The sequence below is a fragment of the Condylostylus longicornis genome, unplaced genomic scaffold (genome assembly GCF_029603195.1).
Source record: "Condylostylus longicornis isolate FDR11 unplaced genomic scaffold, ASM2960319v2 ptg000013l, whole genome shotgun sequence".
In the NCBI taxonomy this organism is placed as follows: domain Eukaryota; kingdom Metazoa; phylum Arthropoda; class Insecta; order Diptera; family Dolichopodidae; genus Condylostylus; species Condylostylus longicornis.
This window is the reverse complement of record NW_026577982.1, coordinates 11,668,314-11,693,602: the sequence shown is the minus strand read 5'-3', so window position 1 is coordinate 11,693,602 and position 25,289 is coordinate 11,668,314. Positions and strand designations below refer to the sequence as shown.

Genomic DNA, 25,289 nt, shown 5'->3' with positions numbered 1-25,289 from the left:
CTATAATAAATTTTTATCAAATGAATTCGGCTTGAGAGTTTTAAATGGTGTATTAATTGGTTATACTCTTCCAAAAGGACACAAGTAAGTTAGCTTTATTAATTATTTCAATTCAAATCATTTATTTTTTTTTTTATGTTTCATTGACATAAAGGATTCTTTCGGTTTGGAATTGTAACAAATGTGAAAATTGTACATTTATACATAGAGGACATGAAACAAATGGTAACTAAAATACTTACTCTTAATAGTTTAAACTAATTCTTAATATATTCAGCTCCATTATGTATATCGTGCAGTGCTATTATGTTAGAAGTTCCAAAATTTTGTGTTTCGGAAAATTCAATTGAAATAAAAATAGTACCAATGGAATATTTTGAAACAAATATACAAATTGAAAAGTTCTTCAAGAGTCATTTTGTTATCATTAAAGGTTTGGGAAATTAAGCTACAAAATACCTAGCTTCTAATATATTTTATTTAATAAAAAATTTTTTATTTTAGAATATCTGTTAAGTTTTGAACCTATTCTCGGTTTATCATATTTAATTACATTATTTTATAACAATTTTCAAAATAGATTTGAGGCATGGAACATTATTCCTCACTATTCAATTTAAAATCTATTGAAAATGTTTCAGAAAATATGCTAGATAGAATATTAGAAATTAATGTAAAATCCGAAACATTTTCTGAAACAAATGTATGTGAACAAAATAACCAAAATAATTTATCATTGGATTTTTTGAAAGATTTTTCATTGAGTTCCTCAAAATCAATATCCGGTACAGTTCCATTTAATAATAAGTTGCCCGTTTTTTCAAATACCATATCATTTGGGAGTACTTCAAGTTCACAACAACAACAAGATGCTGATAATGGAATTTCTCCTAATATACAAATATCACCATCTTATAACTGCTTACAAGAAAGTGAAAATAATTATGTTTTAAATAGTTCTGAAGAAGCATATAATGAACATTTTAGAAATATATTTGCAGAAAATGGTCAACAACTTAATTTGACATCAACACCAAATCTACATTCATCTAATAATTTAAATCAACTTTATGGAGTACATACTTGCTTACCATCGAATAATACCGGGATTCCTAATTCTATAGTAAATCTTTACAAATCAATTAAATATTTATATTCAGATTTTTCATTTGTTTACGCTTTATCTGCTCAAATGTGTCAAGATATTGTTCCAATGAACTCCTTTATTATTCTTAAAATTGCTCTCATTCTTAGTTTAGCTTCTACCAATGATATTATTGAAGATAGTTCAATGCCTATTCCAATAATTGCAATTGGAAAAGAAACTTCGATTATTAATGAAATTATGATAAAATTTAGAAATGTAAGCAAACGTTTTATTAATGGTTTTCAAGCCAATACTTCATTCGTGGGAATTGAATTTCTTAAAAATAATAATATGATAGAAGGTGGTTTAATGTTTTTAGCACGAGGTGGTGTATTATATTTTGGAAATTGGTCTGGTGTAAAAAGTTTTAATGAAGGGAAAGTATCTAAAATAATTGAATATGGTAAAACGAATTTAGAATTTTCGAATAAACAACACAGAATTCATTGCGCTGTATGGTCCTATTGGATTGGAGAACCAAAGAAATGCAAAGAAAATATGAAATTAATTAAATTTTTAGAGTAAGTCTATTGTCGTAATCATGTATTCTTAACAATTATCTAAAATGTAATTTCTTTTAGGATATTTGGAATACCAATAATTGTAGATGATAATGAATCATCGATTTTATGCAATTTTATACTTGAAAAAGCTCTTGGCAAAGTACAAAATAAATATGAGGATGAATTATCTTTATCCGAAAATGATATTAAATTATTTTTAACAATAGTATCTAGACGATCGGTTATAATGTCGAGTGAAGCTAGTAACTTACTACAAAAATATTTCGTTATTTGTAGAAAAGAAAGACCAGGTCTATTTTTTCAATAGACAAATTATTTACTAATATATATTTGATATACTAATATAATTTCCAATATTTAATTCTCAGGATATCTAACTCAACGAGCTTTTACAACTTTATATCAATTTTCAGAATCTTTTGCAAAATTAAGTTTACGATACGAAGTTTTGAAAATAGATGTAATCGGAGCAATATTTATTGCAGAAAATTCATTGAATAGAATTATTGGACCAGGATTTCGAAAATTTTTTCCACCTGAATTTCAACCAGCGAATAATATCATTGAAAATACAGAAATATATATTCGAAATTTTGAATTGTGGTTAGATAATTACATTCAACGTATTTTATGAAACAATTTCAAAGAAAATCTTTGTCTTAAAATTTATTATTAATTTTGTTACCGAAAAATACTTAAGTTTAAAATAATTTAAAATAAATAATGAATTTCAACTAATATTTGTTAAAAAAAAAAAATTAAATATAATCTAAAATTGATTTTATAATTAGAAAAGCGTCTTTTGAAGTTGATTCAATATTTGATCCGGGTAATAAATATCCATGAACTCCATTATCACTTAAATGAATTGTATAACTGAATGGTATTGAAGCTTCATGCATAGCAAAACTGTTAGAGGACCCTAGAAATTAATCATATAGTCGTATATGTATTCATATTGGTATTAATTATTTTAAATACCTGAAATTGAGCTCAATAAATCATTACTGGAATCTACTTTATAACGGTTTTCACTTCCAGATTTTCTTAATCCATCATTACCTACCATAGCCACGTCTAAAAGTTCATCAAGTTTTTGAGATTTTAAAGCTGTATTAAATTTATTTGGGTATGAAATTATTTGTCCATAAGCTTTAAACGAAATGAAAAGCTAAAAAATAAAATTAATACATTATTCGTGGTAAATTCTGTAATATAATTTACAAGTGAATCGTGAAGAAAAGTTCAATTATTTTCAAGTTACATATGTAATTAAATTGTGCATTAAAAGTTTGTACATATACATATGGATATTTTATTTAAATACTTTGATTTGTTTTCTATGATCCATAATAAATTTTGATAGTGCTCTCGTTTCTGGTTCCGAAAATGCAATAGGTCCATTGTAAAATTCATTACAAGGTGAGTTCGACGCTTCATTTTGACCCCAATCATAATCCCAATTTTGATCTAAATCAACTCCATAACAAATTTTATTTGATTTTGTATCGCGAAACCATTCCATCGCTGTACTTATAATACCATTAGGTTTTACAATTTGTTTCGATCTAGATTTACGCCACATTCTATCATATTTATGACTGTAGTCATAACCATCGGGATTTATTACTGGTGCAATATACCAAGTCATTTTTTTAATAATTTCATTTTGTTTTTCAGTTTCTAAAAATAATAATTAAATATTAAATAAAATATTTTAATTGATTGATCAATTAAATTTACCATTATTTTTCATAATTTTTACTAATTCATTAATAATCCATGTTGCAGTTGCTGGTGTAATCCATTCTCTTCCATATATTCCTGATTCTATAAAAATAGCAGAATTTCGATTCTTTTTCTTCTCTTTTAATTTCATTTTCTTCTTTAATTGGTTTTCTTTCAAAGAAATTTTAACAATAATTAACGGTCGTCCCTCGTATGATCGTCCAATATGAAATAGTTCAACAATTTCGTTATTTTGTACCTGTAGATTTTCGATAAATCTAACAATTTCATCATAATTATGATATTTTGTCCAAGAGAAACGATTAGAAAATGCATGTAATTTTTTTTTTGAGTTACTGGTACTAGTTAAATTTTGTTTTTCTTTTTCATAAGCAATAGCTTTCCCAAGATCATAAATTAAAACTTCATGAGAGATTTGTTCATAATTTAAAGTCCCTTGGAAATTTGTAAGTAAATGATGTGGTATTAGTACATCGGTTAAACCTCTGAAAATGTGTGCCAATTAAAACTATAAAAATATATTTAACTTTTGCATACCTTAGAGTAGGACCTTGTAACCATTGCATTTCAATACCATCATTTGATTTTTTAAAACGTTCAAGAGCTTTTAATTGAGATTCTTGATTTGGTTTTAAACGCCATATTTGATATTTATCATAATGTCGTTCTTTTAATTCTTCTTCATCATTAACTACAGGTACAGCTGATGTTGAACTAGTTGAATCAACAATATGTTGTGCTAAAATACCAATCCATTTTTGAGGATTTTTCATTGGATTTTCTATTGTCAGAATTGGTACTGATGTTGATGTTGTAGTAGTTATAGGTAAGCTTTGTACTTTTTCATTAGGTGAACTATCAAACCAATTTGTAAACCAATCTTATAGGAAGAAATTATGAAATAAATATATGATTTTAATAAATGGAGAACAACTTACTACTATATTCATAATCATCTGCATCAATATTAGTTGATTGTGTTGCTCTTATTTCATCGTAATCACCAAATAAATAATCAAGCCAACTGCCAGATCCAGTATTCGATTCATCATTTGAAACAAGAACTTTATCATTATTCCAGTAATTGAACCATGAACTGAACCAACTTGTACCTGAGCCATCATCATCATTTTTATTATAACTATTATAAAACGTATATGGTGGATGTTTCGGTTTCCTGTTATCATTTAATGTTTCACTGTCATAATTAACATTTTTTTCTTTAATTAAATTCTTGTAACCGGCAAAATTTGCAATTTTTTCAAAAAATTTTTTAAAAACAAAACGAAATGGATATGTGAAAGCATCAATTAATTCAACCATCCCGATTCCATCATCCAATTCCTCTCGATTCTCATTATCATCATCTGGATCGTCCAAGTCCGTTTTACTTTTATATTTTATTTTTTTTCTTTTTTTATGTTTTTCAATAGTTTTTCTTTTGCGATTAATTAAATTATTATTTTTATGATTTGAAAACGGTTCTTCCGTATTATCTTCATCACTGTTCATTTGATTGGAGATATTTTCATTTTGATCTATATAAGAATAATCACTGTCATTTCCTTTCTCATTACTGTTATTATATTCTTCATCCTCTTCATCGTTATCATCCTCCTCAAGACCGAGTAAACTATCGAAATCATAATAATCTTCATCATCATTGTCATCATCATTATTTTCTTTATTGTCAATGATCTTGTTAGAATCTGCACATGGTTTATTTTGAGTTGATGAGAGATGAGATGATAAAACTTTTAAATTTGAAGTGGATCTTATTTTTTGAGGATTTGTTAGAGTCTTTTCTGATTGTTTGATTGAATTGCTTTGTGTTGATGAAGTTCTGTTATATATTGTGGTGTCCGATAAATTAGTTTTTTTAAAATCTGATTTTAAAACCTCCCAGGAAAATTTGGTTTCATTAAAATTTTTTTCAGATAAATTATTTTTACCCAGGTTATTTGAAAAATTTAATTTTGGCAATGAGTTTATTGTTAAATTTCTGTCAATATTATTTTTTAAGGATCTCTTACTCAGTTTCCTCCTTCTATCATGAATATTTGAATTGACATGCATTTCATTAGATAGTCCAATAAAAATGTCGCTAGGAGTTCTTTCATTATTTTTTACTTCATTTAATTGTAGTGTTGATAAAGTAGATGGCGCATCGAATGGACTTAAGGATCCAAGTGTTGATAATGTGAAATTTTCATTATTTAAATGAAATTTTGGATATTTTGTTGTATTATTTTCATAATATGAGTTGCCGCCATTGTTATACCGTTGATAATTTGATAATAATGATGAATCATTGCGTTTTAGTACTAAAATTCCGGCTTTATTTAAATAATTGTCATCATATAATGAAGCTGAATATTCTAGTATTTCGGGTTCTTCAAAAAATATTTGACTATTGATATTAGTTGTAGTGTTAATATTTTTAATGGCATTCAAACTGGTATTCGTCTTTACAGAATTATAATCGAAATTTTTGTGCAATGATCCTCCGCCGGAATTTGTTTTAATCTTTTTAAAATTATTATTATGTCGTGAAAAAATTGTACTACTATATTTATTAATTGGTTTAGTAATTGTAAAAGTATGATTGTGCCTTTTATATTTATTTGGCTTTTTATTTGGTAAATTTATATATGAGGATAATGTTGTTGTTACTAAAGGAATCGGTCTAAAATTTTCTGATAAAATATCCAAATTATTTAAATGAAATTGATCATGATGAGAATGTTGGTAATCATTGTATGGTAATTTATTATATAATTTATTTGGTATATTATTAGAATTTATTATAGGTTGAACAATAATCTTATCCTTAATTAAATCAATATTATTTGGATTAAATATTGTTTCATCAGACTCCTCACTCGATGATTCTTCGTTATTACCGACAGTATTATAAACATCAGTAATAATATTACCTATAGTTTCGGCTGGATTTGGTAATGATGAACCATCTTCATCATCATCATCATCTTCTTCTTCAGAACTTTCTGGTAATGTATTAACAATTGGTGGTTTTATATTACTTATATTTAATACTTGAAATGTTGGTATTGTAAATTGTGTTGGTATTACATCCTGATGAGTTCCTTGATGAATTTTATTAAATTCTTCAAGTGTTAAAGCATTTGATATTTTTGTTCTATTTGGATTTACTTTAATATTATTATTATTTATACTATTATTTAAATTATTTTGAAAATAAAATGTTGACTTTGTTTTATTATTTGTATCTGTGGAAAGTTTTTGAGGCGGTGGTACAGCTGTTATTAAACGTTTACATTGATTTTTTAATTTTAATTTTAATTTTTTAATATCATTATCATATTGTTCTTTTGGTATATAAATTGGTACTTTTAAATTTTCATTAATATTATTAAAATTATTATTATGAATTGAATTAATTATTGAAAAATTATAACCAACTTCATTGATAGCATAAACAATACCAGTTGTTGGATTTGTAAAATAAATTGGAAATTTTGGTATTGCATGTGTTTCATTTATAAATGTACTTTGTATACTTACAACTGAATTTGAATTATTTTGTACTTCAATTCTATTTAATTCACTTAATTTTGGTAAATCAAATTTTGAATCAATTATTTTCGTATCATCAAAAATAAATTTATCATATGAATTTTTATTATTTATTTTATTATTTTTATCATTTTTTGTATTAATATTATTTTCACTATTTAAATTTATTTTATTATTATAATCTAAATTATATTTTGGTAAATATCTTGGAATATAATCAGAACGTCGTTCTGCGAAATTTTTTCTATTAGAAATTGATTTATACATTAGGTTTTTATCGAATTCAGATGATTCTGGTACGTACCGATATTCATAAGATGTAGTTATATAAAATTTAAAAATTGTTAAAATTATTAAAGATTTAATATTCATTTTGTACAACTTAAGATATTTAATCCAAATATTACTTGTATTTTCTTTAACCGTTTCTTGTGTATTAATCGACCAATTGACAATGATTGAATAATTTTCATTTCTGAATATTTAAAAGAAATTAAAATTTTTCTGTACAAAAAAAAAAGAGGAAAACTTATAAAATTAGAGTAGGTAGGTACATTTTACATATATAGAAAGAAAATGTTATGTTTTGGTTGGTGGATTTTGTCTTCTTAAGATTCTTTTACTACTTTGATCTTTAACTAAAAAATTATTTGCGTGATGATCTGATAACAAGTGAACCATTAAAATTTTAAAGAGACATTGTAATTTTCGTTTAAAATAATTCTTTTCCTCATGTGTAATGGTTTGATGATGAAAACATTTATTTGTTTATTAATATATTGGATCCAGTAAGAACAGTAAAAATAATATTTATGTAGATTAGTTTGAAAAATCTTTTTTTTAATAAAATTGCCATGAATGCCGCATATTTATTTGGAAATATATAAATTTCATTTAATATCCTTTTAGAATATTGTAAGGAATTTTTAAAATTAAAAATATTTGGTTATATTTCTTTTGGCCATAAAGGGTCATACGCGTAATGTGCTGTATGTTTCTCATATTTATTTGAGAAAACCATTTATAGACTTTGAAATTGTTATATTAATATAAACCTAAATTGAAAGATACAATATAATGCAAAATAGAGTAGAAAATTCAACGATATTTAAGCTTTACAATTGAGTTTATAAATGTATGTATTAACATTAATAATATCACAACGTACTAATTTATTAATTTATCGGACCGTGCAATCGACATTGAAACTATATTTATTCTTTTTTTTTTTATAAATTTACTAAGGGTTTTTTAATTAAAAAATATTTTAAAACTAGAAATAGATTTCTTTAAAAGTTATACACCAAATAGAGAACAGGAGAAATTTTTAATTACTTTTTTGGGGAAATATTAAAGTTAAATACTGAAAAGTTTACAAAAAGAAAGTAAAATTTTTTTCTGGAACTTAAAAATTTAACATATTTATGTATATTCATAATATAAAACACAATTATTATTGTATACAATAGGACCAGATTATAATTAAAAACATTTATTAAAAAATTTTCAATTTTTATGAGTGTTCTAAATGATCCCATTTGCAACATATTTTACAATAATTCAGACAATTTTTTATTTTTGCAATTAATTTTATTTTTAAATAACAAATTTAATCAATACTGCTATAATGAATTCAATCACATACAACTCTGATATATCATTAAAGATCTGATTATATAATTTAATATAAATTTATGTTTATTGTTATTTTTAATTGAAATATTTGTAAATTATTTATTTTATTCATTATTTTCAGCTGCCATTAATTGAAATTTTTCATAAAAAATCTCTTTAGCTTTTGTATTTGTCATTGATGTAACATATTTTTTAACGTCTTTTACTAGTTCATCTTCAATCGGTTCAACTTTTTGAAATACGTCTAACAGAATTGAATAAAAATTCATAAAAATTTCTCCATATATGGCAGCTGGTGATGAATCAATAATATTTAATATTTTGAAACCTAAATCTCTTACTTGAATATGCGAGTCATTTGTTAATTTTGGTAATAAAAATTTTTTAACAATATTAATATAATTTAAAATGCAAAAACGATAATGTGCAAATACACCATCTTCTCCCATTTCTGTAACAATACCATTTAATAATAAAATAACATCTGATATATGGTTGAGAAGTCGTTCATTTTTTGCTAACCATTCAGTTTCTTTTGTTGTACATCTTACATATGTCTAAAATATTAAAAAATAATGATAACTTACATAATATCTATTAAAATCAGAATAATATCTTACACTTATTAAAAATTTTTCAATTTCTGTACTGGTTTCAAATTTTTCAGGATGCAAAAATCTATCAAAATACTTGGGATTTTCACCGGCATTTAAAGTAAATTTTTGAAAATAATATTGTGTTAAAGGTCTGTATGATTTACGAATAGTTTTATTGATCCATTGTTTATCTAAAAAATATATTTCATATTTAGAGCTTTACTATTTTTTACGAAATTTTTATATGTACCTTTGTCGGTTGCGACTGGTAAAAACTTTTTAGAAACAATTGTAATGAATTCTATACATGTTCTAACAATTTCTTCTTTAATATCGGAATAACTTATCAAATCCCAACGGCATTTTTCCATTATTTGAGCAGCCATAATAAGAACTGGTGCAGTTACTTCTCCAAATATTAAAGTATTCTGACCTAATTCTTTAACATTTTTGCTAGCTATAATATTCAAAGCTTTTAAAATTGGTATTAAATCTATAAAATTTTCTGAGCTTAAAATATCTGTGCAGTTCTTATTTATAAATTCTTTAAAGAATTCCCATTTTCTTTCGAAGTATATTTGGAAGTAAGCTTCTGCTACTAAATTTGGATAAAATTTTTCATCAGACTTATTAGAATTGAACGAAGACTTGAATAAGCTTTCAAAATAAGTTTTTGAGTATTTCAAAGTTCTTTTAACTGTTAAGCAAAAGTTTCCTACTTGTTTATCAGAATTGCATGCTACCTCAAAAAATTTCCTCCAAACATACCTTGGATTTTCAAAACAAAATTGTAAGAATAATTGTGTGTCGAAACTCTCATTATACTTATTAAAAAATTCTGTACATCTTTCATCTAAGTTTTCCTGCTCAAAAAAACTATGATCAGAACCGAATTTCTCTTTTGCGTAGGAACATATTTGCAGTAATTGTTCTGCATTAAAGTTATCCAAAGATTTAACAAGAATTTTTAGTAAGTCTTGGTTAACATTATTTTCGCAAGTTTCAATTTCATTTTCGGGAGACAATTTTGTTTGCATTTCCAAATGTAAAAAATCAATCATTTGAATTATGTTCTCTACGTTTATAAGTTTTGAATTGGCACGAATAGTTTCTAGACATTCGTCGTTTCCAAACGATATCGAACGTGAAAGAAGCTCATCAAACCTAAAATGAAAATTATACGCTATTAAATACTCATACAATTTAAGTATTTTATTTTACCAAGCCTTTTTTTCATTGTATTCAAGAAGTTCATCGAGTTTACATAATATTTCTCCAATTGTAGACTCCTTTATAATTTCGTTGAGAGTTTTTGGTCTTATTGCGATGAACTGCAACTGTTCTTGTACATCATGACCAAAACTTTTATTACTTTGCATTCGTTCCAAAACACAATAAGCTTTTTCTCCTATTACAGATTGCAAAGTTATGCTCTCCGTCAAATCAATTTCAACCCAATACATAAAAACATCTATTGTTACTAACATAACATTGTATTGTAAAGTACTCAAAAGGGAGGTAATAATTTGTGATTGTATTTCAGCAACTGGTTTTGAATAGCTTACACATTTATTTTCAATTATTGGACAAGACTCCTTGCATATATCAAAAATTTCATATATATCTTCAGATTTTTCGAATTTGATTTCGAATCCATCAAATGCAAAAATTATAATATCTAGCAAATGCCTTAATGCGAAACCCGAATATTTGAAAAATTGTTTTTTTGTAAAATGAGTAAATTTTTCAGCATCAGGGGTATAAAATTGTCTCAATAAATCCATTGTAAAATCATAGAATTTATTAAAAATTATTTTTTTTTCTACAGAATCAATTTGACGATAATCAGATCGACATATATTACCATATATAGCTTTAACGAGATTCTCAACTTTTACGAGCACTTCGTAGGGTTCATTTATATACTTTAAAGAATGAATAGAATGCTCTAAAAATTGCAGAGCAAACCAAGAAGGCGAGTATTGTATAATTTCACAGAAATATTTGTCTAATTTTAAGCCCCATACAACATTCGATAATAGACATTTTGATAATTGCGGTGTTACTTCTAATAAATGTGCCAAGTTTATATCATCTTTTAAACTGTATTTGAAATTTGAATCGGTATTTAAAATAAGGAAGAAGCAAATTTTACGAAGGATTAAGTCACTTTCGGCTTTCGGCAAATGATGAACGTCAGTGTAAGACTTTTCGGCAAAATGTCGTTGAACACGTGTGACTATTTCGTCGATAATCTTTTCATTACCTGGAAAATTTGATTATATAAAAAGCAAATTCAATCATTTTACGCAATTTTATTTTTTAAGTGAATCTTACCTCCCCGAAATTGCACCTTTTCGAATTTTTTAACATGCTGGTCACAATATTCGAGGATACCTTTAATAACATCGAAATCCTCACAATAATCCATGATGTATTCTTTAGCAAATAATTTCAAAATTGCATTTATATCACGCATTTGTTTTAATTTTTTTTATTCAAAAATATATTTAAAAATTTATTTGTTTATGTTTTAGTTCTTAAACCTCGCAAAATGAAAGCGTTTAGAAAATAAAAATTAACAGCGCATTACACGGTCTTTATTTAATTACTTAAATGTGCAAAATATTGATAACTTGATTCAAGCCAATAAAATTTTGCTTTCTTAGCTTGAAATATTAATAATGACTTCATATGTAATAGCTTAGCCTCACTTTCGGCCTTTCAAGCTGACATAGTAAAAATGTAGCTTAGTTTCCAGATGATTTCAAATCAAGTTCTTAAGCTGCTATGTAACTTATCTAGTCAAAATCCAAGATGTCCAAGACTTTTAAGCTTCTATGAGTTGACTTATCCCTTAAGTTCTTACTCAAAATATTGTAAGAAGTAAATTGCAATGGTGTGTGGATATCTAAACTATGTTCCACTAATGCTTTTGGAATATTTATTCTACACCAAAATGGTCAGATTATTGTTTCACATTAATTTCACAACATATTATATTAGTACATACAAATTAAAATTTCATAGAATGCTTGTTATAAAGGCGTTGCATAAGATCAGGACAACCCTGAAATTCTCGCAGCTTAAAAACGCACCCAAATAGTCATGTCACATTAAATATTTGTCAAAAACCGTCATGATTACAGCATCATTACCAGGTTAAAAATATTCATGTAAAGTCAAAACTAGAATATAACACTTGGAAAACTCAGAAATAAATAAAAATACTATTACATATATTTATGAATTTATATATAAAATAATATGCCAAATTAATCAAAAGCCTTCAACATTATAAAATTAAAAAAATTTCCATCAACACGCGAACAGAGCTAAACTTATTTTGAATTATGAAAGATGAAAATCCTGTTGGCAAATATTTGGGCAGAAAAGTGTATGTAAAAATTTTGACATTTTTACAATTAGGAGCATGTCGAAAATAAAATTCAAAAAATAGTACCTAGTTGAGTGTACTCTGGTAATACTATAGGGAAGTCTTTGACATGGCGTCGGAGAACAAATTCAGGAATTAGAAATTCTTCTATAATTTAAATAGTTTTTCATCCATTTTTAATTAAGGAAATCTTGTTAAAATATTATAGAAATTTAATTGAATACACTAGAAATTGTTTTTTAAAAAAATTTTCAAATCATATGCAAGATTTAAATGGGAGATTTATGACCGAAAAATCATTCAACAGAAAAATTTCTTGGGAGACCTATAGGAAATATAATTTTTTTTTTTCAAGAGAAAATTTTCATAAAAAATTGTATATTTGAAGAAAATTTTAGATTTTAATTAAAAATTGACGGGAATTTTATAATAATCTTAAAATTTCTGTATAATAATAATTGCATTGATGGTAATGCATGCTAGAAAACCGCAACGTATGAGCGATGGGTAAAAATATTTTTTCGAGTTACATACTTCATAACTTTTTTTAATCAAAAAATTGTAATCGTATAAGATTAATTAATATTTTTTTTCTTTATTCCAGGTTTTTTGAAAAGCATCAGACCCATCCTTATCAGGTAATAATGATTTTAGAATGAATTCTGGGTCTAGAAATTATGTACTTATTAAAAAAATTTTTGATAGAAAATTTGTAAAATAGGTATGGGGTAAGGGGCATTTTCTTTTACTGCTTAAGCCTATGTGGGTTAGGTAAATTAATTTTAAGCAAGCATAATTGTATTTCAGTAAGAACTTTGTTGAATTTTTTTTCAAATTGAAGAAATTTATTTAAGATTTATTTTTCAAGTAACTCTACAGATCTTCAATTTTTTTTAAATTTCCTACATAAGTATGTATTTACTTTCTATATGTAAATGGCCTAAATTTTTTGGAAGTATCATAAAGTAAAACATTGGTAATGGTGTGAAAGATCATATTCATACACACTATCCTATTTCATTTGAGAAATGTCTTTTATTTGCAATAAATATAAAGTATTCAATACTGAATAATAAATAACATAAGATACGTATGAAAGTGTTAGTAAAACAAAACTTCCTATTTCAGAGTTCAAAATATTCAAAACGTGACTATGAACGTGAGACATCAAGATCATCTAACTATCGCGACAGAGGTGATTCTCCTTCATCTTCTGGTGGATTAGGAGGAAGTGGCAATGGTGGTAGTGCATCTATGAATAATGGTTCATATCGCTCACAATCTAGAGAATTAGACTCTCCACCACGACACGATTTTCGGGATAGAGAACGTGGTGACCGACCTAGTTATATACAAAAAATGCGTGACCGTGACAGAGACATTTACAAAAAGGATAAATATTCGGGTAAGTGCATTTTATTATGTGGTATTGAATCTTTTCAGTTTGGATATGTTCTACTCGATATAATTTAGTTATTAAGAACATCCTATTGTAATTAAGGACCGTATGTGTATATTTCTTCAAATAAAATTAATGTTTTTCAAACAATTTATTTCAGACATAAATATCTGTGTAACTAAATTTCATCTAAAATTTGAATCTAATTCTAGATAAAAGAGATCGACGGGGAAGTGACAGGGAGTCAGAACATCGAACGAATCATGATAGATTAGATAGACGGTCAAAATTATGTTTAATTGACAAACGTTCTGGTTCGGATGACCGAGATCGTGATCGAGATCGAGAGCGGGATAGAGATATAAGAGAAAGTAAAAGAGATAGAGGAGGGAATGAACGTGATCGAAATGATCGTGATCGAGGAGATCGTGATAGAGATCGGGATCGTGAAAGAAGCGATAGAGACCGGGAAAGAGATAGAGATCGAAATGATAGGGGTACTGACAGAATAACTAGAATCGGCGACTGGAGTGAACACGTTAGTTCTTCAGGTAAAGTATTCAAAGTATAATAACGTTAAGAATTACTTAAACCAAAAGTTTGTAGGTAAAATGTATTATTATAATTGCAAAACTGAAGTATCACAATGGGAAAAACCAAAGGAGTGGTTAGAAAAAGAAAGGTAAGTGAAAGTTTTTACAAATCAAAAAAATTAATTACATATTTATACAAATTTTAGGTCGTTGATAAAAGACCAGCACAGAGAGCGAGAATATAGAGAAAAGGAACGGGAAAGAGATAGAGAAGATCGTTTTTCAAGGTCATGTAAGTATGTTAATACTAGCTTAAGGGTTTTGAATCTTTTATGGCTTTGAGAACGCTTTGAATTTTTAATTTTCTGGAAGGGATGTATAACTTTAGAAATTAATTTTTCTACTTTAATTATTTCAATATGAAGATTTTCTATTTCAATAGAAGATTATGGAAGCCGGTTTGAAAAAGCTGATTTTCGGATTTTAATTGCAGCGAATCCATTCACAGAATTTATTGGGGTTTTCAATACTTTCCACATATATATTTTGAATTACACATTTGCTTTCTACAACTTCTTTTTGAATTGATTAACACAGTCATGTTCTTAAAATGACATTTAGATTTTATTTCGAAATTCTTGTTACACCTTTAATAATTTGTTTCCCGAATGAACTGAACATTTTTATACGTGGCAAATATTTTAGTTTGATTTTATATATGCAGCTACTAGGGCATGATGATCAATCATCGGCACGTTATTTTCGCATTGATGTGATGATGTTACATTAGTGAAAATTTTAGCTTATTACCAAAAAATTATCAAAATGAAACCTTATTAGAATTGAAAATTTATGTTTGTTAATATAAATATTTGAATTCTTACAACTACTTTTTATCTTCTACAAGTTTTTTAAGAAAATTATAGTTTTAAAAGAAAAGTTTTTACGTATAAAATTGTTCTCTATTGTATTACTAATTTCTCGTATGTTTCTGTTTCCTTTGTCAATATAGCTGCAGCCTATATAAAACATTCCAGTTCCCGAGATAATTCGAGACAAAGGTGGCAATATGAAAACGAAGTTTCCCATAGAAGACGTCACGAAGGTACTGTTACTTTCTTTAATAACTTAATTTTACGCAATGAATTCCAAAAATAACAACTCAATTGTTTTAGAAAATCCCGATATGGACATAAGTCCCGGAGATTCAACGCCAACTTCAGAAGCTAGTTACTCGTTAACGGGAACGCCAACAACTCATTTAAACGAAATAGCTGTAACAAATATCAGTTCAGCCAATTCTGTACAACAACCAGTTTTGTTAGCTAACGCTCTTCCAAGGGTAGCTTCACATCCTCCTGTAGCGTCAAATTCTCAAATGCATTTTGCTACAAGCCAGGCGGCTGTTGTAGTGGGTAGCAATACTAGTAGTAGTGGTAGTAGCAGCAACAGTTCCATTTGCGGTACGACGAATAGTAGCTCCCATCGTAGTAAATTAGATTCAGTTATGCAACAGTCTAACATTGTATCAATATCATCGCCCACCCATGTTGTTGCAAATGCGACTAGTAATCATTTAATTCATCATCAGCAGCATCAACAACAACAGCATCAACATCAGCAACAGCAGTTACAACAACAACAGCAACAGCAGCCTCCACAACATCAACATCATCACCATCATCATCATCAGCACCAGCAGCAGCAACAACAGCAACAACAACAACAGCAACAGTTGCAACTACAACAGCAGCAACAGTTATTGCAGCAGCAACAACAGCAAATACAACCGCAGCAGCAACAGCATTTGCACCATACACAAATACCGCAACAATCTTCATTAATTGTAGCGAATTCTGGCGAAGATCATCATTTAAATTCGAATGCACCTGGGCCGCCCCAAACAAAGTTGGTTACTCCCGCTACAGCAATCGTTAACAGTAATATTAAATCTTTGGAGCAAGTCGATTTAAATCCACAGAAAGTTTTATTGCGACAAGCCCAACCACCGCAATCGCACCATGGTGTTTTGAGCTCAATGCAAGTTCCTTGCCATGAAACCCAAGTTTTGAGTTCGCCGGATCCAAATAATGTGTCCAATAATGTGAATTTGAGGTTTGCAAAAGTTTGTTATTGTATTGAAACAAAATATTGTAATTTTAATTTATTTTGCAGGGAAAACTCTTTAAATTCACCTCTTTATAATTTAACACATGGTATGGCATCTGTTAATCATAATAAAAGTCAACTAAATGTTGTTATTAGTACATGTAATACACAAATGTTATCCGTTAGCACTGCCAGTACCCCTGGCCAATATACATGCAATTCAACGTATGGGGTTAAGACTGTTGACGCGGTCAATCCTAGTGCAAATGTCTCTGGGGCAGTAGTTGGTATGCCTGGTTCTTCATTAGGATCAATATCTAGTTTATCGAATGTTTCTATTGAAATAAATACAACTACAACAGCGGTAGCAGGTGGCGGCGGACCTCCGACACCTACACAAGAATTAGATATTAGTTCTAGTAGTACAGAGCAAAGAAAAAGTGAGAAAACTTTTATTTATTTATTACTTAAATTTTATTATTAAAATATCTAAATATTTAATCTTTAGTGGAACCGACTTCTGCGTCTTTAAGCAGCCTGCAAAGCTGTGTAACATCTTGTGTTTCATCAGCAGCAGGTCGTTCTCAAGGACCTGAAATATCACCAAAATTAGCAAAGTATTTTAGACCTGATCTTATTACACATGTAACAAATTGGCCAGCTGAAATTTTAGAAAAACAAGTAAACCATATAATACAACATTACTTTTATTTTAATTCATTGTTTTGATTACATTTATAGGCACAAGAATGTTCAAAAGAAACACATTTGTACGGGGATATACAGTGCACTAAAGTATCAGCTGAATTAAAATGTGCTAGAAGCTTAGTTAGAGTTACTGAAATCCAAGCAACACTTCAAGAACAAAAGTAAGCATATAAGTTTGTAGTACATACCTAGTATCACATTGCCTAATAATGCAAAACTTAAAAAAATTAGTTTTTCTTCAACGTTTACCCTCAGAAAATATGTCTGTTTATAAATTTTTTAACGTTTCATTTTTTTTTCTTGTACTTGTAGGATAAATTATGCTTTAAAAGTATATTTCTCAATATAGGTTTCCTGATTTGAGAGTATTTAATGCATAATGTTACCAATTTTAAAAATAATATTGACAATTCCAGCTAGAGGAGTAGCAAATGTTGAAGAAAATTTGCTTTTACTGTAATTCTGAACAGAATGATGTTAAAATTAAAGTCAACTAAGACTTCATTAAACTTATATGTTTTTGATATGTGGGAATATTTTCTTCAAGGTTTTTAATCTTAAACAAAATTAATAATAGATAATTTTTTCAAAATAACCTGATTTCGAAAAGCATAAGTGAATGTTGTAGTTCATATTTATTTAAATTAAATGTTTATAATATTATTGAAAAATAATTTATGATTTGCTTTTAAACTTATTCTAAAATATATCCGAAGAATAGTTTAAAATTAACAAGCAATAAATTGAAATCGATTCAAATTTTTGTTTCTTCTATATAACAAATTTTAATGAAAATTTTCAAATTATGCAATATATTTCGAATAATGTTAATATTTTCATATTTTAATTTTAATATAGTATTTATTTTATAAATATAAAATTAATATACAATAATTTTTCCATGCAATATTTGAATTAATAAAATTTAATTTTTAATTTTAGAATTATGTATCTACGTCAGCAACTACGAAGATTAGAGGAAATAAAATCACAAAATTCGTTTATGTCAGATGATCTTTAGCCAATATATTAAATTTTATGGAATTTAAATTAATATTAATTAAAATACAAAGCAAAATAATATAAATATATATAATAATAAAAAATAAATTATCAAAAATTAAAAAAAAAAAACATTAAAAAAATTAAGGAAGAAAAATATATTGAAATTTGAAAAATACACATAAACACACATACACACACAAAACACATAAATTAAATATAATAATTATTAAATTTAAAAGTAATGAAAAAAATTATTAAAGTAAAAAAAAATATGAAACAATATTATTAATTATTATTATTAATTAATTAATTAATTAATTATAAAAAAAAATAAATGCAAAAAAAAAACAAAAAATTAAAATAAAACAGAAGAAATTCAAGACAAAATATAAAAAAGTTTTGCAAAAGAAATTAAAGATTTCATTTTCAGTTGATTTTCTCTTCTTAAAAATCTTTCTTATTTTTGTTTTTTTTTTTTCGATAAATTTTGTAAAATAAATTGTTTAATTGAAAATATTGTTCTATACCGTTTTTTGTCAGACTGAAAATTTTTGGAGCTATTTTGTTTTATCACTTACATAGTTAGTTGCTAATTGCTTTCATTAAAAAAAAAAGTGCCGTTTTGTATTTCCGAAAAATAAAATTCTAATTTTGTGTTTTATTTTTTTTTTTAAAAAACAAAATTTGTGTAATTTGTTGATTATTAAATATCTGGCCCTACTTAATGAAAAAATTTTAGAAACCTTTGCTTATAATTTCATATGGTTTAAAATCTAAATCATTTATTAATAATAAAGAAAATAAATTTAGTACAAAAGTTATTTTTCTTCTAAATTTAAAATTCATCTTCAACACTGACATGATTAAATTTAAAATTAATAACAACGATTTCTGTTACAGATAAAAGGTATGGAGGATTTAATATTAAAAAACATTAGTATGTATTTTAATATTCTGTTTTGTAATTCTGTTCTGTTATTGTTCCATTTAAGAGTTTTTGTATTGCTTATGTTAACAATTTAAAAAAAAAAATATGATATTTCACATTTGGTCATATTTTATTTTAAAACATAGGGCAATTATCAAATTGTAATGTCAACTTATTTAGCAATACAAATTTAATTGTTAAATAAATAAAAATTTACGTTATATCTGCATTTTGATAGACTCTCATATTTTCTACTTTAAAGGTTTTCATTATAGCAATACTTTTAAAAAATTTCTTACTTAAGTTTTGGAAAACTTACACGGTTTTTGTAATGTAAACATTATAAAGAATTTAAAATATTTAAATTATTTTATAGAAAATATTTAAATTATTAATTTCAACTATTCTCAATTTTATGTATAGAGCTTATTACCACTGTAATAATTAATATTTTAATTAATAACAGTGTTACAATAAACTAATTTTAAATTTTTGCTAAAATTTATTAAAAATTAATATTTGTTCACAATGCAAATTTTTTGACTTCTTATCAAAATTAAAATTATTGTACATGTTTGTATGTAAGTGTAATTTTTAAATTAATATTTTGAAATGATTTTGAGTATGTATTTGAAAATTAATAAAATTAATAAATTAATAAAAGTTGAAATTAAAAAATTAATAATAAAATATCTTCAATAAATTAGTAGCTATAATGAAAACTATATGTATAAGATGAACGTATAAGAAATTAAGGCCTAAGCTAAAAAGATGTTCGTATTAGTTTTTTCTACTATTTTTTTTTTTTGGCGATCGAAACTCCCAACGTATTCCTCTTTAAAATATATATAAAAAGAAAAGGCTTCCTCCATCCTCCCATTTATTTTATTTATTTTTCTGTTAATAATTTTTTTTTGGTAATAAAACAAATCTGTAGGTACTGATTAGCTATTATATTTGCGAATATTAATAATATAAGTGAATAAATGAATTAAATACACATTATTACAATATACATACTAGATCTGTATAATTGAAATATTGTTTTTTAATTTTTTATATTGTATAATATTTTTTTTTTAAAAATATCTTTAATAAAAAAAAAATTTAAAAAACATGTATACACAACCGTATAATATTTAAAACATTCAAAATTTCGCCATTTTTGATACTAGAGAGACAAGTTCAAAAAAAGAAGAAAAAAAAAATACTTTTTAGGATAATAAAAAACTTGAAAAATATTTAAAAAATCGCAAAAAACAAAAAAAAGAAAACTTAAGAGATCCTTTTTTTTTATTTTTATTTTTGAAATGTAGGAAAAAAAAGAAAACTGATGGCTAGCTAAAATATTCAACAAAAAAAAATAAAATATGAAAATTCCTTTAAACTGAAAAAAAACATTAAATTAAAGAAAAAACAAAAATATTTAAAATTGCAATTGTAGGACATACTTATAAAGATGGTAAAAAACAAAAAAAAAAAAAAAATTAAATAAAAAAAAAAAAACAAATTTTTAAAAAAGTAAGCATAGAAAATTTAAAGTCTGTTATGTGTACCATAATGTATCACTTTTTTCGAAATAAAACCTAATCTATGAAAATGAAAATTAGAATACAGAATGTTTCATTTAAGTTCAATAACCGGTAATAATCGGCCGTATTCTGCATTTCTATACGAATGGAATCCTAAGTGAAATTGAATTCCATTCGATTTCAAAACCGGTGCTTTATATTCAACGTGATTTCGAAATATTTCCAAATCATCTTATTAAACTAAATTGTTAATATTTTTTTTAATTTTTTATTAAATTTTGTTTTTAGATTTTTTGATCAAATTTGGAATTCGAATTATAAAAGATGGATTCAATTGTTTTACTAATTAACGATGAGAATCAAATCAAAAAAATTAGGAGAAAGACATTTAAGCGAGAAAACAAATATATTTTATCTTCCTGAACCAGTTTTAATATTTAAATATCGGTTAATTTTTGAGAAAATATCTAATTATTAATTTTTATTTATCATTATTTTTATGAATTGTAGGACGCCAAATTTCCATTTCATTTCCTAAAAAGTAGAATACAGAATGCAGCTGAATACATTATTTTTTGTGTAATAACCGATTCGACATGCACAAACGGTATCAAAGGGAAGTATCGCTTCTTAGGGTGATTATAAGCAATTACAAAATGTAAAGAAAGTCTTTTCAAAATGAAAAAATTTTAAAAAATTTATTTTCAGTCTTTAATAAGTTGCATGGCATGCATTGATTTTGATTTTTTTTTTTGTAAATGTCAGTTTATTAATCCTTTATAGAACATAATTGCGTTAAAATAATTTCCTAATGGAGAAACTAAAAAAGAAAAGGGATTGGATAATTAAAATCTCTTTTAAATGTTCAGTTTTCAGTACAGGATTTTAAAATTCGAAATTGATTTTATTCTGAAAAACGTAAAAATTTTATAAATAACAAACACATTATGTGATGCATCTTGAAAAGTACAGGTGGTTTAATCTAAAAAAATACTTTGAAGAGACTCTGACAACACGCATTTGAACTGTGAACTACGGATTTTATAGTTTACGGATTTTGACTATAAGTGAAGTGAATCAAGTATTAAAAAATTTTCATTTTTAAAAAAATTATTTTTAATTCCCTTTTGTATTGCATACAAATAAATTTGAGTCAATTGAACAATTTCAATTAATTTTAGATAATTTAATTTCATATTTTCACAAGAATAATTGTGTATTTAATTTTTCTAATTCGAAATTTCACAGTACATAGTTTAATATAACAGTACAAGAATTTTCCAAATTTCGAATTTGAAAAATATGTATTTTAACGTTTAGTGTAAACGCACATTTAACTATTGTTATAATTATTAAATTGTTTTTATTATAATTATTAATATTGAAAGAATTGAATTTATTTTGTCAAACATTAAATATTTTTTATTAAAATTTATGTAAATTTAAAAAAGTATTGTACATGAAGCATTCTGAATATTTTCATTCTTTTTATGTTTCTTTAAAATGGTTTTCCTGCAATATCTATTTAAGCCATTCTTATACTTCACTTCGGCGAATAAATTGTAAAGATTTAAGAAAAACTTTGGTATATATAAGTACACTTATATATATAAATAAAATTAATAAATTAAAAAAAAAAATAAAAATTCAAAATTCAAATAAATAAAATTTAATTAAAAAATAAAAAAATAAATGTATTTGTATTGTAAAGTTATTGTAGTTTTAAAATGCGTTGAAAAATGTCTAAAAGAAGCCTCATGCACTCAAAAAATTTGTAAATTAATCGTTTAGTTATTAAAAATTTAATGTTATAAAATTGATAAAAAAAAATTGTAAATTTAATTTCAAAATTTCGTTTGGTTTTTTTTCGTATATAATTTTTGAACAAAATAATATTAAACAAAATTCAAGATGAAGGAAATGTTATTTGAATATATTTAAAAATCTATTAATTTTTAATAATTTAAATTAGAATTAAAATTTGAGAATAATTAATTAAATGAAAAGTAAAAAACCTATTCATTTTTCAGATATTTTAAAAATTTTTTGTAATCAATAAAAATAAATTTCTTTCGTTCATTATCTTCGTGACAATGATGACAGAAATCATAGTCGATGTGTTGACATTATGAAATTCTAATTTCTCGTTTAATATTTCATTTTATAGTAGTTTTTGATTTTTTGTCTACAGTAATTTTGGCAATTTGGCAATGTCCAACATATTAGCGTTTGCCTTTATGCAAGAGATGCTCAATTTTATTGCGCCTTTCTTTCTTCGAAGTCTGTCAAAATTTAAAAATAGCATTTTGCCTTTCAATTTACGGAAAAATTATGATAGTGGTATTTATTTAAATATTAAAATATTAAAAATAAAATGGCGAACAAATAACATAACCTTCAAAGTCTTTATTTAATTTTTAACAGTAATTCGATACAAATTTGATTATTTTACAATAAAATGAATTAAAAAAGAAAAAAAAAACAAAAAAAATAAACTAAATTAATATAATTAAAATGTGATTTAATTTATTTTTACAATTATAAAATTAAAATTTTAATTGAATTAATTTATAAATCATATTATAATTATATTAAAAAATTTAACTACATAATATATATTGTATTGTTATTTACAATATTTACACCAAGCTAAATAGCCTTAAAGTTTATTTAATTTTAAGCTTTTAAAACATATTAGGAGTTTAAAATACAAATTGCAGAAAAATAAAACAATTTTAAATAAAAAACAAAAAAAAAAAACAGAGAAATAACAGTAATTATAAAATGTAATAAAACAATAAAATTACAATAAATTAAAGGAAAACAAAGAAAAAAATAATGTTAGATGGTAGAAATTTAGTCAAAAATTTTTCTATTTTAATTCTAAAAATAACTCAAATATCTTCGTTGTATGTAATTACATAATAAAAAAAAAATCATACACAAAAATATTAATATACGGATAAAATGGAAAATAATATATTCATTTGCCAGATTTATTCTGGAATTCCCAAAGAAATTTGTCGAATTCGCCATATTGCTATACACACTGGACCACATTTGCTAGAATTATTGGCGAATTCGCCTTACATAATAAACCGCCTAAGAATGCAAACTACATTTTGATAAGTCAAAACAAATGTCAAATTTTATTTTTTTTTACTTTTTTAATTTTTTTTTTTCGTTGATATCTATACTTATTAAATAACTGTATATTATATAACTATTATTATATAAGTATAATAAATTTATACGTATATACTCGTATTATTATAAATATTATAATAGAATTCAATGTATACAGAATTATGTATATCTATATATATAAACAATTAATATAAAATTTAATATAAAAATATTAACGTTTAAAAATAGAAAGCATAAAACTCTAAAACTAGAAATTAAATAAGCAAAAAAAAAAAATTAAAATAAAATTTGAAAAAAAATTTTTATTTAAAAATTTAAATAAAGTCTAATTAGTTTTATGAATGGAAAAAAAATTAATTAAAAAAAAAGAAAAAAACAAAATCTATATAAACATAATTATATAAAAATGAGAAATCACACACTTCTTTTTCTATTTAATTAAATATTAAAAATAAGTAAAAAAAATTTTATTTGAAATAATTTTCGTCTTTGTTTTTAAATCCATTTAAAATAATTAATTTATATAGGCATAACAAAGTCGCCAAATTCTGTTTTTGTTTATATGGACTCTGCGCTAAACGTTCTAGTACATTGGAACTTAGATTTCTAAGAAGTAGCTTTAAATACAATATGACATTGTTATGAAAATTTGAGACTTGATGTATAATAAAAATAATTTCCAAATACATTTCATTACAGCGAGTAAATTCCCGAACGATCTATATAAGTTAGAATAATTCTAAAACTAAATTAACGAAAATCTCTAAATTGGCGAAATTCTTTTGAACGAATTCGCTTCGATTTGATATTATGTAAATGGTGAATGGAACTATTTGCCTTTTTTTTTATTTCACAATGGCAATATTGTACGAAAACTAAAGTAAACTGTCACTTTGGAATTCCTTGTACTACTAACAAATATGCGTTTGTGATGCGTCAGCATTGAATGCTGAATTCACAGGAATTGGTTATACATAATACATACACTAGAAATTATATAAAATCCTGTTAAATTCAATTAAAAAAAATTTGGAAAGTAAGTGTTTTCTTTTAGTTTATTTGAGACTATTCATACTGAATAGTTATGTGAGCTAGTTTGTTTTATATTTTTCTATTTTTTTTCCAATTTATTGAATTTATTGAAAAGGTAGATATGAAAAATTGCAATTTTTTTTCGCATATAATAATGAATTGCAATTTTGAAGCTGAATAATACTGTAGTACTGCAATTTCGAAAGTTGCTGGAACTTGGAATTTTTAATATAGATTAAATTTTAACTAGCAAATAAATATTTTATTTTTTAAAATTTAAATAATTAAGT

The 25,289-nt window shown here is 25.0% G+C and overlaps 3 protein-coding genes across 3 annotated transcripts; 2 read left to right on the top strand and 1 right to left on the bottom strand.

Annotated features, from left to right (window-relative positions):
• The first annotated feature begins 589 nt into the window (after positions 1–589).
• Positions 590–2,305, top strand: LOC129605154 (uncharacterized). The gene is made up of 3 exons (XM_055514739.1): positions 590–1,668; positions 1,729–1,961; positions 2,040–2,305. The coding sequence occupies exons 1-3, from the start codon at positions 590–592 to the stop codon at positions 2,303–2,305; spliced, it is 1,578 nt and encodes a 525-aa protein (XP_055370714.1).
• Positions 2,306–2,429: 124 nt separating this feature from the next.
• Positions 2,430–11,754, bottom strand: LOC129605151 (uncharacterized). The gene is made up of 20 exons (XM_055514730.1): positions 11,547–11,754; positions 10,431–11,475; positions 9,460–10,373; positions 9,234–9,400; positions 8,733–9,170; positions 8,624–8,646; positions 7,386–7,453; positions 6,861–6,968; positions 6,653–6,791; positions 6,238–6,580; positions 5,702–5,886; positions 5,454–5,596; positions 4,901–5,306; positions 4,707–4,810; positions 4,359–4,640; positions 3,958–4,300; positions 3,415–3,905; positions 2,999–3,354; positions 2,653–2,842; positions 2,430–2,593 (listed from the first exon to the last, which is right to left on the bottom strand). The coding sequence occupies exons 1-20, from the start codon at positions 11,686–11,688 to the stop codon at positions 2,430–2,432; spliced, it is 6,051 nt and encodes a 2,016-aa protein (XP_055370705.1). The 5' UTR covers positions 11,689–11,754.
• Positions 11,755–12,714: 960 nt separating this feature from the next.
• LOC129605199 (WW domain-containing adapter protein with coiled-coil homolog) lies at positions 12,715–18,686 on the top strand. The gene is made up of 12 exons (XM_055514804.1): positions 12,715–13,113; positions 13,211–13,244; positions 13,735–14,011; positions 14,218–14,556; positions 14,612–14,687; positions 14,745–14,830; positions 15,551–15,643; positions 15,714–16,653; positions 16,714–17,087; positions 17,156–17,328; positions 17,389–17,516; positions 18,298–18,686. The coding sequence occupies exons 1-12, from the start codon at positions 13,073–13,075 to the stop codon at positions 18,374–18,376; spliced, it is 2,640 nt and encodes an 879-aa protein (XP_055370779.1). The 5' UTR covers positions 12,715–13,072; the 3' UTR covers positions 18,377–18,686.
• The last annotated feature ends 6,603 nt before the right edge of the window (positions 18,687–25,289 follow it).

What these genes read in the sequence shown, in the direction of transcription:
- LOC129605154 (XM_055514739.1), top strand. Translation starts at nt 590, where the DNA reads ATGGAACATTATTCCTCACTATTCAATTTAAAATCTATTGAAAATGTT. An exon ending in AAATTAATTAAATTTTTAGA is followed by an intron (nt 1,669 to 1,728) that starts GTAAGTCTATTG and finishes AATTTCTTTTAG; the next exon opens with GATATTTGGAATACCAATAA. An exon ending in TTGTAGAAAAGAAAGACCAG is followed by an intron (nt 1,962 to 2,039) that starts GTCTATTTTTTC and finishes TTTAATTCTCAG; the next exon opens with GATATCTAACTCAACGAGCT.
- LOC129605151 (XM_055514730.1), bottom strand. Translation starts at nt 11,688, where the DNA reads ATGCGTGATATAAATGCAATTTTGAAATTATTTGCTAAAGAATACATC. An exon ending in TTATGCTATCAATGAAGTTG is followed by an intron (nt 6,792 to 6,860) that starts GTTATAATTTTT and finishes AAAATTTAAAAG; the next exon opens with TACCAATTTATATACCAAAA. An exon ending in AAAAATTATGAAAAATAATG is followed by an intron (nt 3,355 to 3,414) that starts GTAAATTTAATT and finishes TATTATTTTTAG; the next exon opens with AAACTGAAAAACAAAATGAA.
- LOC129605199 (XM_055514804.1), top strand. Translation starts at nt 13,073, where the DNA reads ATGGTAATGCATGCTAGAAAACCGCAACGTATGAGCGATGG. An exon ending in ATCAGACCCATCCTTATCAG is followed by an intron (nt 13,245 to 13,734) that starts GTAATAATGATT and finishes TTCCTATTTCAG; the next exon opens with AGTTCAAAATATTCAAAACG. An exon ending in CAAAAAGGATAAATATTCGG is followed by an intron (nt 14,012 to 14,217) that starts GTAAGTGCATTT and finishes ATCTAATTCTAG; the next exon opens with ATAAAAGAGATCGACGGGGA.